Genomic DNA, 14,843 nt, shown 5'->3' on the forward strand with positions numbered 1-14,843 from the left:
ACTATGTTACGGTAATTAAAAATATCCCGGAAACTGGAGACATAAGGTCTAAAGTTAAAAATACAAACAATAGTTGATAACATTTAACAGATGCTCCTCCAAATCTTTCCATATTCAATGGAGTATCAGTGGAGGCTGGTGTGAGGAGCTATAGGAGGACGGGCTCATTGTAAATGGAATGTTGGAACAGTATCAAACACATCAAAGATATGGAAACCACATGCCTGACTCCATTTCATTAATAACATTCCAGCCATTACAATGAGCCCGTCCTTCTACAACTCCTCCCAACAGCCTCCTCTGGTAGGTATTGATCCAGAATGCACTTTTAGGCTAGTAAAGAGATTGATTTCAGAGGAAAGTACAGTCATTTAATTCATTTCTGGAGGTTAAAAGGCTCTCAGACTTTTGATAACATTCCAGTGACGTAGAATTCAGTGGAGGCTGCTGAAGGGAGGATGGCTCATAATAATGGCTGGAACGGCGGAAATGGAATGGTATCAAACACATGGTTTCACTAATTCCACTCGAGCCATTAAAACGAGCCCGTCCTCCTCAATTAAGGTGCCATCAATCTCCTGTGGTAGAATTAATTACTGTATCATTACGTTTTTGATCTATAATAGTAGTATTCCATAACTAGTGAAGTAGTCATGGATTGGAATACTTTTTTGGTAAAGCGGAGACAAAATGGAGGACGTTATTCAAGCAAACAGACAAACCATCACTCTATTCCCTTCGACTGTCTGACACAGGTCAAAGGAAATAGCCTACCAGTTGTCTTTGGTAAAAGGAACTATTGGCAGCAGGCGAAGGCAACTATTATTATGATTCATTGATTATTATAGATTTCCTGTTCTATGGAAATGAGAGGCAAGATTTGTTTTCATGCAGGCGTGTGGCAGGTCAAAAGTCAGCCTGATTTTTCCGAACTATCAGAAGGGATCTGCAAGCTTGCAGGGCACTCACAGGTCACTTCTTACTACAGCATGAATAATGCTACTACTATGCCGCGAATTCTCAGAGGAATTCACAAATGTATCAATCAGGCACTAGCATTCATCACAGACTTATGTTGTTGAGTTGAAAAATCCATGCAGCAAGCAGTTCAGGCCATATATTCTATATCCGTGCTATGATCAAGGAACGAGTGGTTGTTACCTTTGATATTACGACCATTGTCTGCGATTGCATAGTGTGGAGCGAGAGAGAGGGGGATGGGAGGAAGGTGGAGGAGTGAGAGGAGATTCCAGATCTGTACGTAGCTAGCTAGTGATGGAAGACGACCCACATAAAAGCCCTATCGCCGTCGCACCATTCATTATCATTATCATTATCAAGTAGACATATTACAGTGTCAACCGCAGGGGCCCTTTGAATGAGAAATGCATATTCAATGGTGTAGGGAAGGATAGAAATATTAGCTTGGTACAGAGACAGGGAGAGTCTGGGGCTGTACTGTACCCCCCATGTTGACTGTGGGTGGAAAGGTGATCTGTGATTCAGGAGTCAGGATAGATGTGGTAATTCAGGAGTCAGGATAGATGTGGCGCTGCCTGATGACTAAGAGTAGGTACAGTTGAGGTGGGGGAGTTACCCCCATTCACTGATCCAGGGTCAGATTTGATTTGTACCACATGATGACAATGGTTGGGATTGGGACCAAATCCACTGCGTAAGAACAGCAAGGCCAAATTGATTTAATATAGCATAACATCTCAGGGTGAGGCGGATGGAGACAAGCATTTCCGACCATGGAGATGGTGTTGACTTACACACCTTCACTTGCGTGTCGGTCCCTGAAGGCCATCTTGGAGTTGGAGCCAAAACCCTCCATGTCCTGTGCGGAGGAGGCCCTCCGGATACTACACACACTCTCCCTGGACGCGGTGGGGGTCAGGCCTGAGATGGAGGGGGCCAGAGTGCCCACAGTCTGAGGCTGGGCCTGGGGAACCGCTTGGGGAACCAGCCTGTCCCAGACGGGCCCCTTGGGGGACGAGTGGTCCAGGGGTCCCGACACAGGGGTGGAGCAGTGGCTGGGGCCGATGAGGGTCCGCGTGTCGTTGGTGTAGGAGGGGCTGCAGCTCTCCCGGGTGGGCAGTGACCGGAAGTCGCGAGTGGCCACCGACTCTTCACTGCGGCGGGGCGAGTCGATCATGACGGCGTCAGGGTCCTCCTGAGGGAGGGACTGCTTACTGATGCCCAGGAGGTGTAAGGCTGGGAGCCGGAAACAAAAGAATCTACCTTTCCCTGGAGAGAGTAAAAAGAGAGGGAGAGATAGAGAGAGTACAATTGTTCAACAGCAATGCTTGGAATATTTTCAACAATAAGAGAAATAGTTTTTGCAAAACTCTGCCCTTTTCAGAGTGGTTCATCATGACTTCATTCATTGTGGAGGAATTCTTAATTTGATCATGACTAGGTAGAAACCAGTAGGAGAAGATGGCGCACTGGATAGATGCTCTGTAGCTCATGCTAATCCTTGGAGTGAAAACCTTACCCTCAGTTTCCAGCTCACTCCCCAGATATCAAGCAGTGGGTGCCAATATTGTTCAAAAGGAGCTAGCCAACAGTTATTTCAAAAAGAGCAGCAAGATCAAAACAAATGCCTCTCATCCCAACGGCCTAGCTTCCATCTTCAGCTTCCTTCAATTATTCAGACGCTTGATGAAATAAAGCAACCACCATTAATATATTAGAGTCCCATAAAATATCAAATTACAACAGGTTTCCTATGATTGATTAATACCCTTGGAGAGAGAAGAAAGAGATCATCTTTGTCCAAATGATGTTACTAATGAATCTGTCAATGCATTATGAGGGCGACTTTAAACCTTGTGGTTACCGTTCCGTTTCTAGGAAGTCTGAAGTGGAGGCATCTTGTATTCAAGGACTTTGGGTGCCTTGTCAGAGGATCTCATTTCAAATGTATAACATGTTCCGGGTGACCTAACAAACACACAGATATACAGTGGCATAACACACGTGTTTGAAACTGCAATCCCAGTCAGAACTATGAGGCATGCGTGTTTTCTCCTCCTAGTCTGTAGAAACATGCCATCATTAGTCTGTGCACACAGTCAACATGTTACAGTACATGTGTCGTATGTGAACACAACACCGCACCATGGCAACAGAACATACAGTACATACATTGATGATGCCAGATAGCGCCAGCTAAGGGCCATTGACTCTACTGAAGCATTCTTTCCTGGAACAGAAATCACGTGTTATTCCCAGTGGGCTACGTCTTCTCAGCCTCATCCAGGCACCCTTACAGAAGCTTACCTAACACTGAGTAACGGAAAAGGGGAAAAAGGACAACCTATATACTGCTGGAGACATTGACGTCTTTATTTCTGTAATTAAAACAGTACATTTGAAGTAAAAACGGAAAACATAAGTGAAGAATTCAATAAAATAACACAATTTCCAAAAGTCATTTTCCTGATGCAGTATTACTTTATTCTATAAATCTAAAAGCTAATAAAAAAAACAAGCATAAACTTGTTTAAAAAAAACACTCTCCACTCCATATCCCTCTGGATGTTTGTGCTTTAGGGAGCTAACGTGCCTGCTACATCACATTACACACGCCTTTGTCTTGTTCCAGGTTGAATTGTTAAAGGCAGTGTGGGGAATAGCAGAGAGATGATTGACAATGTTCAGCAATGTTCTTTTGCTGTGCTCATAGCTCTTTTTTCTTTCGTTGAAACTCACGACGAGGAATAGGAGACCAATTTTAGACGCTGTCACGTGTACACTTACTTTGAAGGTGTTACTTTTACACACAAGCTAGATTCCAATAAAAAAATAACACATATTTCAGTGGGAATGCATCTGGTTCTTGGTATTTTAATTAGTCAATGATTTAATTGTATCCATCCCTATCATATAAATGAATGAAGAAGTGCATAATCAATATATTAATGGAAATATAGGAAAGGCAACACGTCTACCTCGCCATAAGCATATCCCCTTATGCCCCCCTCCCCACACACAGAAAACATAAATTGCTTTTAAGCAATCAATTTCTTAATTGTATAGCAAATTAAGCATGCCGTCTGACAATATCCTATAGTATTTGCGGTAAAAAAAAATGTACATTGGCCTGTTACTATTTTTAAAGGTGACATTAGCGCTGAGTGGAACTCATGCAACTCTGAGTTCCAATGTAGGCCTTTCCTGCAGTCAAATGACCAAATGGCCCTTTAGTGGCTTCATGGGTGAAATGTTATTCATATTCTTCATAATTTCATAAATTGTAAACTTTATTTTTTTTAAACTTGCCAAAAATCTGGTGTTTCTATGTCAAACAGTTTTGTTATATTTCAGTCTTCTGTGATGTGTAATATTGGGATGCAAGCTCAAAATGTAATACATTTCAACTCTATATGTGACATGGTACAGGTGCAAGAAAGCAAAGGTAACTGAACTAAATGACTATCGCCCCGTAGTACTCATTTCTGTCATCATGAAGTGCTTTGAGAGACTAGTCAAGGATCATATCCCCTCTACCTTACCTGACACCCTAGACCCACTTCAATTTGCTTACCGCCCCAATAGATCCACAGACGATGCAATCGCCATCGCACTGCACACTGCACTATCACATTTGGACAAGAGGAATACCTATGTAAGAATGCTGTTAATTGACTATAGCTCAGCATTCAACACCATATACCCTCCAAGGTCATCATTAAGCTTGAGGGCCTGGGTCTGAACCACGCCCTGTGTAACTGGGTCATGGACTTCCTGATGGGCCACCCCCAGGTGGTGAAGGTAGGAAACAACACCTCCACTTCGCTGATCCTCAACACTGTGGCCCCACAAGGGTGCATGCTCAGCCCCCTTCTGTACTCCCTGTTCACCCATGACTGTTTGGCCATGCACACCTCCAAACCAATCGTCAAGTTTGCAGATTACACAACAGTAGTAGGCCTGATTACCAATAATGACGAGACAGCCTACAGGGAGGAGGTGAGGGCCCTGGGAGTGTGGTGCCAGGAAAATAACCTCTCACTCAACATCAACAAAACAAAGGAGCTGATCGTGGACTTCAGGAAACAGCTGAGGGAGCACCCCCCTATCCACATCGACAGGACTGCAGTGGAGAAGGTGGTAAGCTTCAAGTTCCTCGGCATACACATCACTGACAGACAGTGTGGTGAAGAAGGCACAACAGCTGAAGAAATTTAGCTTGGCACCTAAAACCCTCACAAACTTTTGCAGATGCACAATTGAGAACATCCTGTCGGGCTGTATCACCGCCTGGTATGGCAACTGCACCGCCCGCAACCGCAGGGCTCTCCAGAGGGTGGTGCAGTCTGCCCAACGCATCACCGGGGGCAAACTACCTGCCCTCCAAGACACCTACAGCACCCAATGTCACAGGAAGGCCAAAAAGATCATCAAGAACAACAACCACTCGAGCCACTGCCTGTTCACCTCGCTATTATCCAGATGGCGAGGTCAGTACAGGTGCATCGAAGCTGGGACCGAGAGACTGACAAACAGCTTCTATCTTAAGGCCATCAGACTGTTAAATAGCCATCACTATGCTCTCATCTTATCTACGAACATAGACAGGGCTCTAACTCCTCTAGCTCCAAAAATGAAATAGGGTGCAGGCCAGGCAGCAGGCTGTTAGCCAGCCTGCCAGCTTAGTGGAGTCTGCCACTAGCACAGTCAGCGTAGTCAGCTCAGCTTTCCCCATTGAGACCGTGTCTGTGCCTCGATCTAGGTTGGGCAAAATTAAAAATGGCGGTGTTCGCTTTAGCAATCTCACTAGTATAAAGACCTCCTCCATTCCTGCTATTATTGAAAGAGATTGTGATACCTCACATCTCAAAATTGGGTTACTTAATGCTAGATCCCTCACTTCCAAGGCAGTTATAGTCAATGAACTAATCACTGATCATAATCTTGATGTGATTGGCCTGACTGAAACATGGCTTAAGCCTGATGAATTTACTGTGTTAAATGAGGCCTCACCCCCTGGTTACACTAGTGACCATACCCCCCGTGCATCCGGAAAAGGCGGAAGTGTTGCTAACATTTACGATAGGAAATTTCAATTTACATCAAAAAAACAATGACGTTTTCGTCTTTTGAGCTTCTAGTCATGAAATCTATGCAGCCTACTCACTCACTTTTTATAGCTACTGTTTACAGGCCTCCTGGGCCATATGCAGTGTTCCTCACTGAGTTTCCTGAATTCCTATCGGATCTTGTAGTCATAGCAGATAATATTCAAATTTTTGGTGACTTTAACATTCACATGGAAAAGTCCACAGACCCACTCCAAAAGGCTTTTGGAGCCATCATCGACTCAGTGGGTTTTGTCCAACATGTCTCTGGACCTACTCACTGCCACAGTCATACTCTGGACCTAGTTTTGTCCCATGGAATAAATGTTGTGGATCTTAATGTTTTTCCTCATAATCCTGGACTATCGGACCACCATTTTATTACGTTTGCAATCGCAACAAATAATCTGCTCAGACCCCAACCAAGGAGCATTAAAAGTCGTGCTATAAATTCTCAGACAACCCAAAGATTCCTTGATGCCCTTCCAGACTCCCTCTGCCTACCCAAGGACGTCAGAGGAGAAAAATCAGTTAACCACCTAACCGAGGAACTCAATTTAACCTTGCGCAATACCCTAGATGCAGTTGCACCCCTAAAAACTAAAAACATCTGTCATAAGAAACTAGCTCCCTGGTATACAGAAAATACACGAGCTCTGAAGCAAGCTTCCAGAAAATTGGAACGGAAATGGCGCCACACCAAACTGGAAGTCGTCCGACTAGCTTGGAAAGACAGTCCCGTGCAGTATCGAAGAGCCCTCACTGCTGCTCGATCATCCTATTTTCCAACTTAATTGAGGAAAATAAGAACAATCCGAAATTTCTTTTTGATACTGTCGCAAAGCCAACTAAAAAGCAGCCTTCGCAAATGGAGGATGGCTTTCACTTCAGCAGTAATAAATATATGAACTTCTTTGAGGAAAAGATCATGATCATTAGAAAGCAAATTACAGACTCCTCTTTAAATCTGGGTATTCCTCCAAAGCTCCATTGTCCTGAGTCTACACAACTCTGCCAGGACCTAGGATCAAGGGAGATACTAAAGTGTTTTAGTACTATATCTCTTGACACAATGATGAAAATAATCATGGCCTCCAAACCCTCAAGCTGCATACTGGGCCCTATTCCAACTAAACTACTGAAAGAGCTGCTTCCTGTGCTTGGCCCTCCTATGTTGAACATAATAAACGGCTCTCTATCTACCGGATGTGTACCAAGCTCACTAAAAGTGGCAGTAATAAAGCCTCTCTTGAAAAAGCCGAATCTTGATCCAGAAATTATAAAAAACTATCGGCCTATATCGAATCTTCCATTCCTCTCAAAAAATTTTGAAAAAGCTGTTGCACAGCAACTCACTGCCTTCCTGAAGACAAACAATGTATACGAAACGCTTCAGTCTGGTTTTAGACCCCATCATAGCACTGAGACTGCACTTGTGAAGGTGGTAAATGACCTTTTAATGACGTCAGACCGAGGCTCTGCATCTGTCCTCGTGCTCCTAGATCTTAGTGCCGCTTTTGATACCATCGATCACCACATTCTTTTGGAGAGATTGGAAACCCAAATTGGTCTACATGGACAAGTTCTGGCCTGGTTTAGATCTTATCTGTCGGAGAGATATCAGTTTGTCTCTGTGAATGGTTTGTCCTCTGACAAATCAATTGTAAATTTTGGTGTTCCTCAAGGTTCCGTTTTAGGACCACTATTGTTTTCACTATATATTTTACCTCTTGGGGATGTCATTCGAAAACATAATGTTAAATTTCACTGCTATGCGGACGACACACAGCGGTACATTTCAATGAAACATGGTGAAGCCCCAAAATTGCCCTCGCTAGAAGCCTGTGTTTCAGACATAAAGAAGTGGATGGCTGCAAACTTTCTACTTTTAAACTCGGACAAAACAGAGATGCTTGTTCTAGGTCCCAAGAAACAAAGAGATCTTCTGTTGAATCTGACAATTAATCTGGATGGTTGTACAGTCGTCTCAAATAAAACTGTGAAGGACCTCGGTGTTACTCTGGACCCTGATCTCTCTTTTGAAGAACATATCAAGACTGTTTCAAGGACAGCTTTTTTCCATCTACGTAACATTGCAAAAATCAGAAACTTTCTGTCCAAAAATGACGCAGAAAAATTAATCCATGCTTTTGTTACTTCTAGGCTGGACTACTGCAATGCTCTACTTTCCGGCTACCCGGATCAAACACTAAACAAACTTCAGTTAGTGCTAAATACGGCTGCTAGAATCCTGACTAGAACCAAAACATTTGATCATATTACTCCAGTGCTAGCCTCCCTACACTGGCTTCCTGTTAAGGCAAGGGCTGATTTCAAGGTTTTACTGCTAACCTACAAAGCATTACATGGGCTTGCTCCTACCTATCTTTCCGATTTGGTCCTGCCGTACATACCTACACGTACGCTACGGTCACAAGACGCAGGCCTCCTAATTGTCCCTAGAATTTCTAAACAAACGGCTGGAGGTAGGGCTTTCTCCTATAGAGCTCAATTTTTATGGAATGGTCTGCCTACCCATGTGAGAGACGCAGACTCAGTCTCAACCTTTAAGTCTTTACTGAAGACTTATCTCTTCAGTAGGTCCTATGATTAAGTATAGTTTGGCCCAGGAGTGTGAAGGTGAACGGAAAGGCTGGAGCAACGAACCACCCTTGCTGTCTCTGCCTTGCCGGTTCCCCTCTTTCCACTGGGATTCTCTGCCTCTAACCCTTTTACAGGGGCTGAGTCACTGGCTTACTGGTGTTCTTCCATGCCGTCCATGGGAGGGGTGCGTCACTTGAGTGGGTTGAGTCACTGACGTGGTCTTCCTGTCTGGGTTGGCGCCCCCCCTTGGGTTGTGCCATGGCGGAGATCGTTGTGGGCTATACTCGGCCTTGTCTTAGGACGGTAAGTTGGTGGTTGGAGACATCCCTCTAGTGGTGTGGGGGCTGTGCTTTGGCAAAGTGGGTGGGGTTATATCCTGCCTGTTTGGCCCTGTCCGGGGGTATCATCGGATGGGGCCACAGTGTCTTCTGATCCCTCCTGTCTCAGCCTCCAGTATTTATGCTGCAGTAGTTTATGTGTCGGGGGGCTAGGGTCAGTCTGTTACATCTGGAGTATTTCTCTTGTCTTATCCGGTGTCCTGTGTGAATTTAAATATGCTCTCTCTAATTCTCTCTTTCTCTCTTTCTGTCTTTCTCTCGGAGGACCTGAGCCCTAGGACCATGCCTCAGGACTACCTGGTATGATGACTCCTTGCTGTCCCCAGTCCACCTGGCCGTGCTGCTGCTCCAGTTTCAACTGTTCTGCCTGCGGCTATGGAACCCTGACCTGTTCACCGGACGTGCTTGTTGCACCCTCGACAACTACTATGATTATTATTATTTGACCATGCTGGTCATTTATGAACATTTTAACATCTTGACCATGTTCTGTTATAATATCCACCCTGCACAGCCAGAAGAGGACTGGCCACCCCTCATAGCCTGGTTCCTCTCTAGGTTTCTTCCTAGGTTTTTGGCCTTTCTAGGGAGTTTTTCCTAGGGAGTTTTTCCTAGCCACCGTGCTTCTTTCACATGCATTGCTTGCTGTTTGGGGTTTTAGGCTGGGTTTCTGTACAGCACTTTGAGATATCAGCTGATGTACGAAGGGCTATATAAATACATTTGATTTGATTTGATTTGACTAGCACATTAGAGGTTGCTGCCCTACATACATAGACTTCTACTCTATAGTATTTACATATTTTGCTTTACTCATCTCATATGTATATACTGTATGTTGTTCTATTCTACTGTATCTTAGTTTATGCCGCTCTGACATTGGTCGTCCAAATATTTATATATTCTTAATTCCATTCCTTTACTTAGATTTGTGTGAATTGTGTGTATTGTTGTGAAATTGTTAGATATTACTTGTTAGATAATACTGCACTGATGGAGCTGGAAACACAAGCATTTCGCTACACCCGCAATATCATCTGCTAAACACGTGTATGTGACCAAGAAAATTTGATTTGATTTGAAGCCCATAACCATGTGTGTGAGGTGTATACTTTTGTTTCAAAGTAGATTTGTTTAAGACTACCAAGAAACACTCTGTGTGACCCTGATTTAGCCCACTGCAGTAAAAGTACACGCAGGGAGCATGACACTCTCTCTGCAAACACACACAGATAACACTGCACAGCAGCCAGTGCATGCACAAACACCATCCCCCGTTGCTATGATACCAGACAGTAGTAATATTTGCATTGCATATTAAATGGAACTCGGATCCTCCAGTCCTGAAGTGAAATGGTGACTTTATAATGAAATAATAATTTGGATGAAGTAAAAAGAGAGACGGATTTCTAGAGATATGGTTCCAATCCTCACTAAGGCAGAATAGAAAGCATTAAAAAAAATCTTCTCCCTCAAGCTGTGATTCTGCTGAAGATGGATGGTTTAAAGTGAATATGCAGTCGTGCAGTTTAGGTGCTTAGAACACTCATTCTGATTTTCATACAGTCTCTCCTTTTGGAGGATGTACACTGCCCCTTGGATTTCAGACCCCTAGATTTCTTCACATTATATTGTGTTACAAAGTGGGATTAAAATGTATTATATACCTGGCCAACAATCTACACAAAATACTCTGTAATGTCAAAGTGGAATCCAAATTCATATTTTTTTTATAGAGTAATAAAAATAAAATAAATAAAATATAGTCATTGCATAAGTAATCAGAGTCCATACATGTTAGAAAGACCTTTGGCAGCGATTACAGCTGTGAGTCTTATTTGGTAAGTCTCTAAGAGCTTTACACACCTGGATTGTACAATATTTGCCTATTATTCTTTTCAAAATTCTTCAAGCTCTGTCAACATGTTGAGGATCATGGCTAGGCAGCTATCTCTTTAAGTCTTGCCATACTATTTCAAGCAGATTTAAGGCAAAACTGTAACTTGGCCACTTGGGAACATTCATTGTCTTCTTGGTAAGCAACTCCAGTGTAGATTTGGCCTTGTGTTGTAGGTTATTGTCCTGCTGAAAGATGCTTAGCCCTATCCATTTATTTTTATCCTGAAAAACTCCCCAGTATTTGCCGATGTCAAGCATACCCATACCATGATGCTTCCACCACCATGCTTGAAAATTAGGAGGGAGTTACGCAGTGATGTGTTGTGTTGGATTTGCCACAAACATAAGCGTTGTATTTTAGCCTAAAAGTGTATTCCTTTGCCATGTTTTATTACTTTAGTGGCCTGTTGCATACAAGATGCATGTTTTGGAATATTTTAATTTTGGATATTTGTGTTCTTCTTTTCACTCTGTCATTTAAGTCATTATTGTGGAGTCACTACAATGTTGATCCATCTTCAGTTTTCTCCCATCACAGCCATTGAACTCTGTATCTGTTTTAAAATCACCAATGGCCTCATGGTAACATCCCTGAGCAGTTTCATTCCTGTCATGCAGCTCAGTCTTTGTAGTTGAATCTGTGATTGAAATGCAATACTTGACTGAGGGATCTTACAGATAATGTATGTACAGTATGTGGGACAGAGGAAGGGTTAGTCATTTCAAAATCATGTCAACCATTATTATTTCACACAGAGTGAGTCCATGTAACTTTTTATGTGATTTATAAGGCCAAATTTTACTCCTGAACTAATTTAGGCTTGCCTAAACAAAGGGGCTGAATACTTATGTGTCAATAATATTTTATATTTTGTTTCCAGGGTAGAGCTGCTGCTTTCAAGGAGCGGGACTCTTATAAGGAATCCCACGATGCCCCCAGACAAATCATCAAACAGGTAAAGCGTCCATACAGGACTAAGATTGAATCCTACTACACCGGCTCCGACGCTTGTCAGACTACAAAGGGAAGCACAGCCGCAAGCTGCCCAGTGACACAAGCCTACTAGACGAGCTAAATGACTTCTATGTGCGCTTCGAGGCAAGAAACACAGAAGCATGCATGAGAGCACCAGCTGTTCCCGGCGACTGTGTGATCACGTTCTCTGCAGCCGATGTGAGTAAAACCTTTAAACAGGTCAACATTCACAAGGCCACAGGGCCAGATGGATTACCAGGACGTGTACTCTGAGCATGTGCTGACCAACTGGCAAGTGTCTTCACTGACATTTTCAACCTGTCCATGACCGAGTCTGTTTCAAGCAGACCACCATAGTCCCTGTGACCAAGAACACCAAGGTAACCTGCCTAAATGACTACCGACCCGTAGCACTCACGTCTGTAGCCATGTGCTTTGAAAGGCTGGTAATGGCTCACATCAACACCATTATCCCAGAAACCCTAGACCCATTCCAATTTGCATACCTCCCCAACAGATCATTGGATGACGCAATCTCTATTGCACTCCACACTGTCCTTTCCCACCTGGAAAAAAGGAACACCTACGTGAGAATGCTATTCATTGACTACAGCTCAGTGTTCAACACCATAGAGCCCTATAAGCTCATCACTAAGCTAAGGACCCTGGGACTGAACACCTCCCTCTGCAACTGGATCCTGGACTTCCTGATGGGCCGCCCCCAGGTGGTGAGGGTAGGTAACAACACATCTGCCACGCTGATCCTCAACACAGGTGCTTCCCAGGGGTGCATGCTCAGTCCCCTCCTGTACTCCCTGTTCACCCATGACCACATGGCCAAGCACGATTCCAACCGGCTGGATTTCTGTATAGCACTTTGTGACATCTGCTGATGTATAAAGAACTTTATAAATACATTTGATTGAACACCATCATTAAGTTTGCCAACGACATAACAGTGGTAGGCCTGATCACTGACAACGATGAGACAGCCTATAGAGAGGTGAGAGACCTGGCAGTGTGGTGCCAGGACAACAACCTCTCCCTCAACGTGACCAAGACAAAGAAGATGATCGTGGACTACAAGAAAAAGAGGGCCGAGCACGCCCACATTCCTATTCTCATCGACGGGGCTGTAGTGGAGCAAGTTGAGAGCTTCAAGTTCCTTGGTGTCCACATCACCAACAAACTATCACGGTCCAAACACACCAAGACAGTCGTGTAGAGGGCAAGACAACGCCTATTCCCCCTCAGGAGACTGTAAAGATTTGGCATGGGTCCTCAGATGCACCATCGAGAGCATCCTGACTGGTTGCATCACTGCCTGGTATGGTAACTGCTCAGCATCCGACCGCAAGACGCTACAGAGGGTAATGCGTACGGCCCAGTACATCACTGGGGCCAAGCTTCCTGCCATCCAGGACCTCTATAACAGGCGGTGTCAGAGGAAGGCCCTAAAAATTGCCAAAGGCTCCAGCCACCCTAGTCATAGACTGTTCTCTCTGCTACCGCATGGCAAGTGGTACCAGATCGCCAAGTCTAGGTCACCAAAGCTTCTTAACAGCTTCTACAACCAAGCCATAAGACTCCTGAACAGCTAATCAAATGGCTACACAGACTATTTGCATTGACCCCCCCACCCCCCTATTTTTACGCTGCTGCTACTCTCTGTTTATTATTTATGTATAGTCACTTTACCTCTACCTACATGTACATATTACCTCAATTACCTCTGTATATAGCCTCGTTACTGTTATTTTATTGTTGCTCTTTTATATATTTTTTTTTAATAATTTGTTTTTGTCTTTTTGCCTCCATTTATTTAGTAAATACTTTCTTAATACTTATTTTTCTTAAAACTGCATTGTTGGTTAAGAGCTTGTAAGTAAGAATTTCACTGTAAGGTGTTGTATTCGGCGCATGTGACAAATAACATTTGAAATATATATACAATTTCTTCGGCTTTGACATTACAGAGTATTTTGTGTGTATTGTTGAAGAAAAATTGAAATGAAATCAATTTTAATCCCACTTTGTAACACAATACAATTTGAAGAAATCCAAGGTGTCTGAATACTTTTGCTAATAGCCAGGTCCCTTTTCTCCCACTAATCACCAATCACACCTGTTCAGCAGGTTCACAGTGCAATAATAACGTTGTTACTATCGACACCAGTCTACTGTTATTTATCAATTATGGCTGGTACACTCTTAGAAAAAAGGTTGTACGTAGAACCGTATAGGGTTTTTCAGCTTGCTTCCACAGGGGAACCCCTTTTGGTGTGGTGTCTTCATAGAACCCTCTGTATATGGTTCTACCTAGAACCCTCTATGAATTGCTCAACCAAGAACACTTTCATCATCTGAATGTTCTTCCGAGAACTCTTTTATCTGTGAAGGTTTCTTCCTAGAACCCTCTATGAACAGTTCTACCAATAATAATTGTATATTTGAAGACTTATTAGCCTTTAAAATTAAACTATTTATGATACATATCCGCCTGAGACCAAGCAATTCATTTTTGTCTTCTCTAGTGGGCATTTGTTTTTGGTCTGTATTACTAAGGCCATACATGCCACTTTGTTAGGTCCTGTTGTACCATTGAGAGGACATTCTGGGTTTTCACATGTGTGGGGGTGTCACCGTGATAATATTTCTTTCTGGTTCTTCAAAATGGCTACCATCAGATTGATGGTAAGTGTATGTAATTGTGTAATTATCATTTTTGTGAGTTTGATATTCAAATTATTTCTAATAGGTAAATATCTTAGGGAAAATGTTTTGCACATGAAATAAAAACTAAATAAGAGCTTGTTAAGAAATGTCCTCTGTGGTGGACATCAGGACACGCTAACTATGTTTTCTTACCTTCTGTCCCTGTTTACTGTAATGTTAACTGTTTTCATGTTTATTATTAGCCGAATCCTAATGGCCAAT

At 43.2% G+C, this 14,843-nt stretch overlaps 1 protein-coding gene across 1 annotated transcript in view; it reads right to left on the reverse strand.

Moving 5' to 3' along the window:
• LOC106590765 (voltage-gated inwardly rectifying potassium channel KCNH7) overlaps nucleotides 1-14,843 on the reverse strand; it is a 177,408-nt gene that overhangs the window by 116,226 nt on the left and 46,339 nt on the right. The window contains exons 4-5 of the mRNA XM_082962866.1: nucleotides 1,780-2,250; nucleotides 1,162-1,182 (exon numbers count right to left, since the gene is read on the reverse strand). Of these exons, the coding sequence (XP_082818992.1) occupies nucleotides 1,162-1,182; nucleotides 1,780-2,250 (492 nt within the window). The remainder of the gene's footprint in view (nucleotides 1-1,161; nucleotides 1,183-1,779; nucleotides 2,251-14,843) is intronic.

The sequence above is a fragment of the Salmo salar genome, chromosome 16, assembly GCF_965601325.2.
Source record: "Salmo salar chromosome 16, fSalSal1, whole genome shotgun sequence".
NCBI lineage: Eukaryota > Metazoa > Chordata > Actinopteri > Salmoniformes > Salmonidae > Salmo > Salmo salar.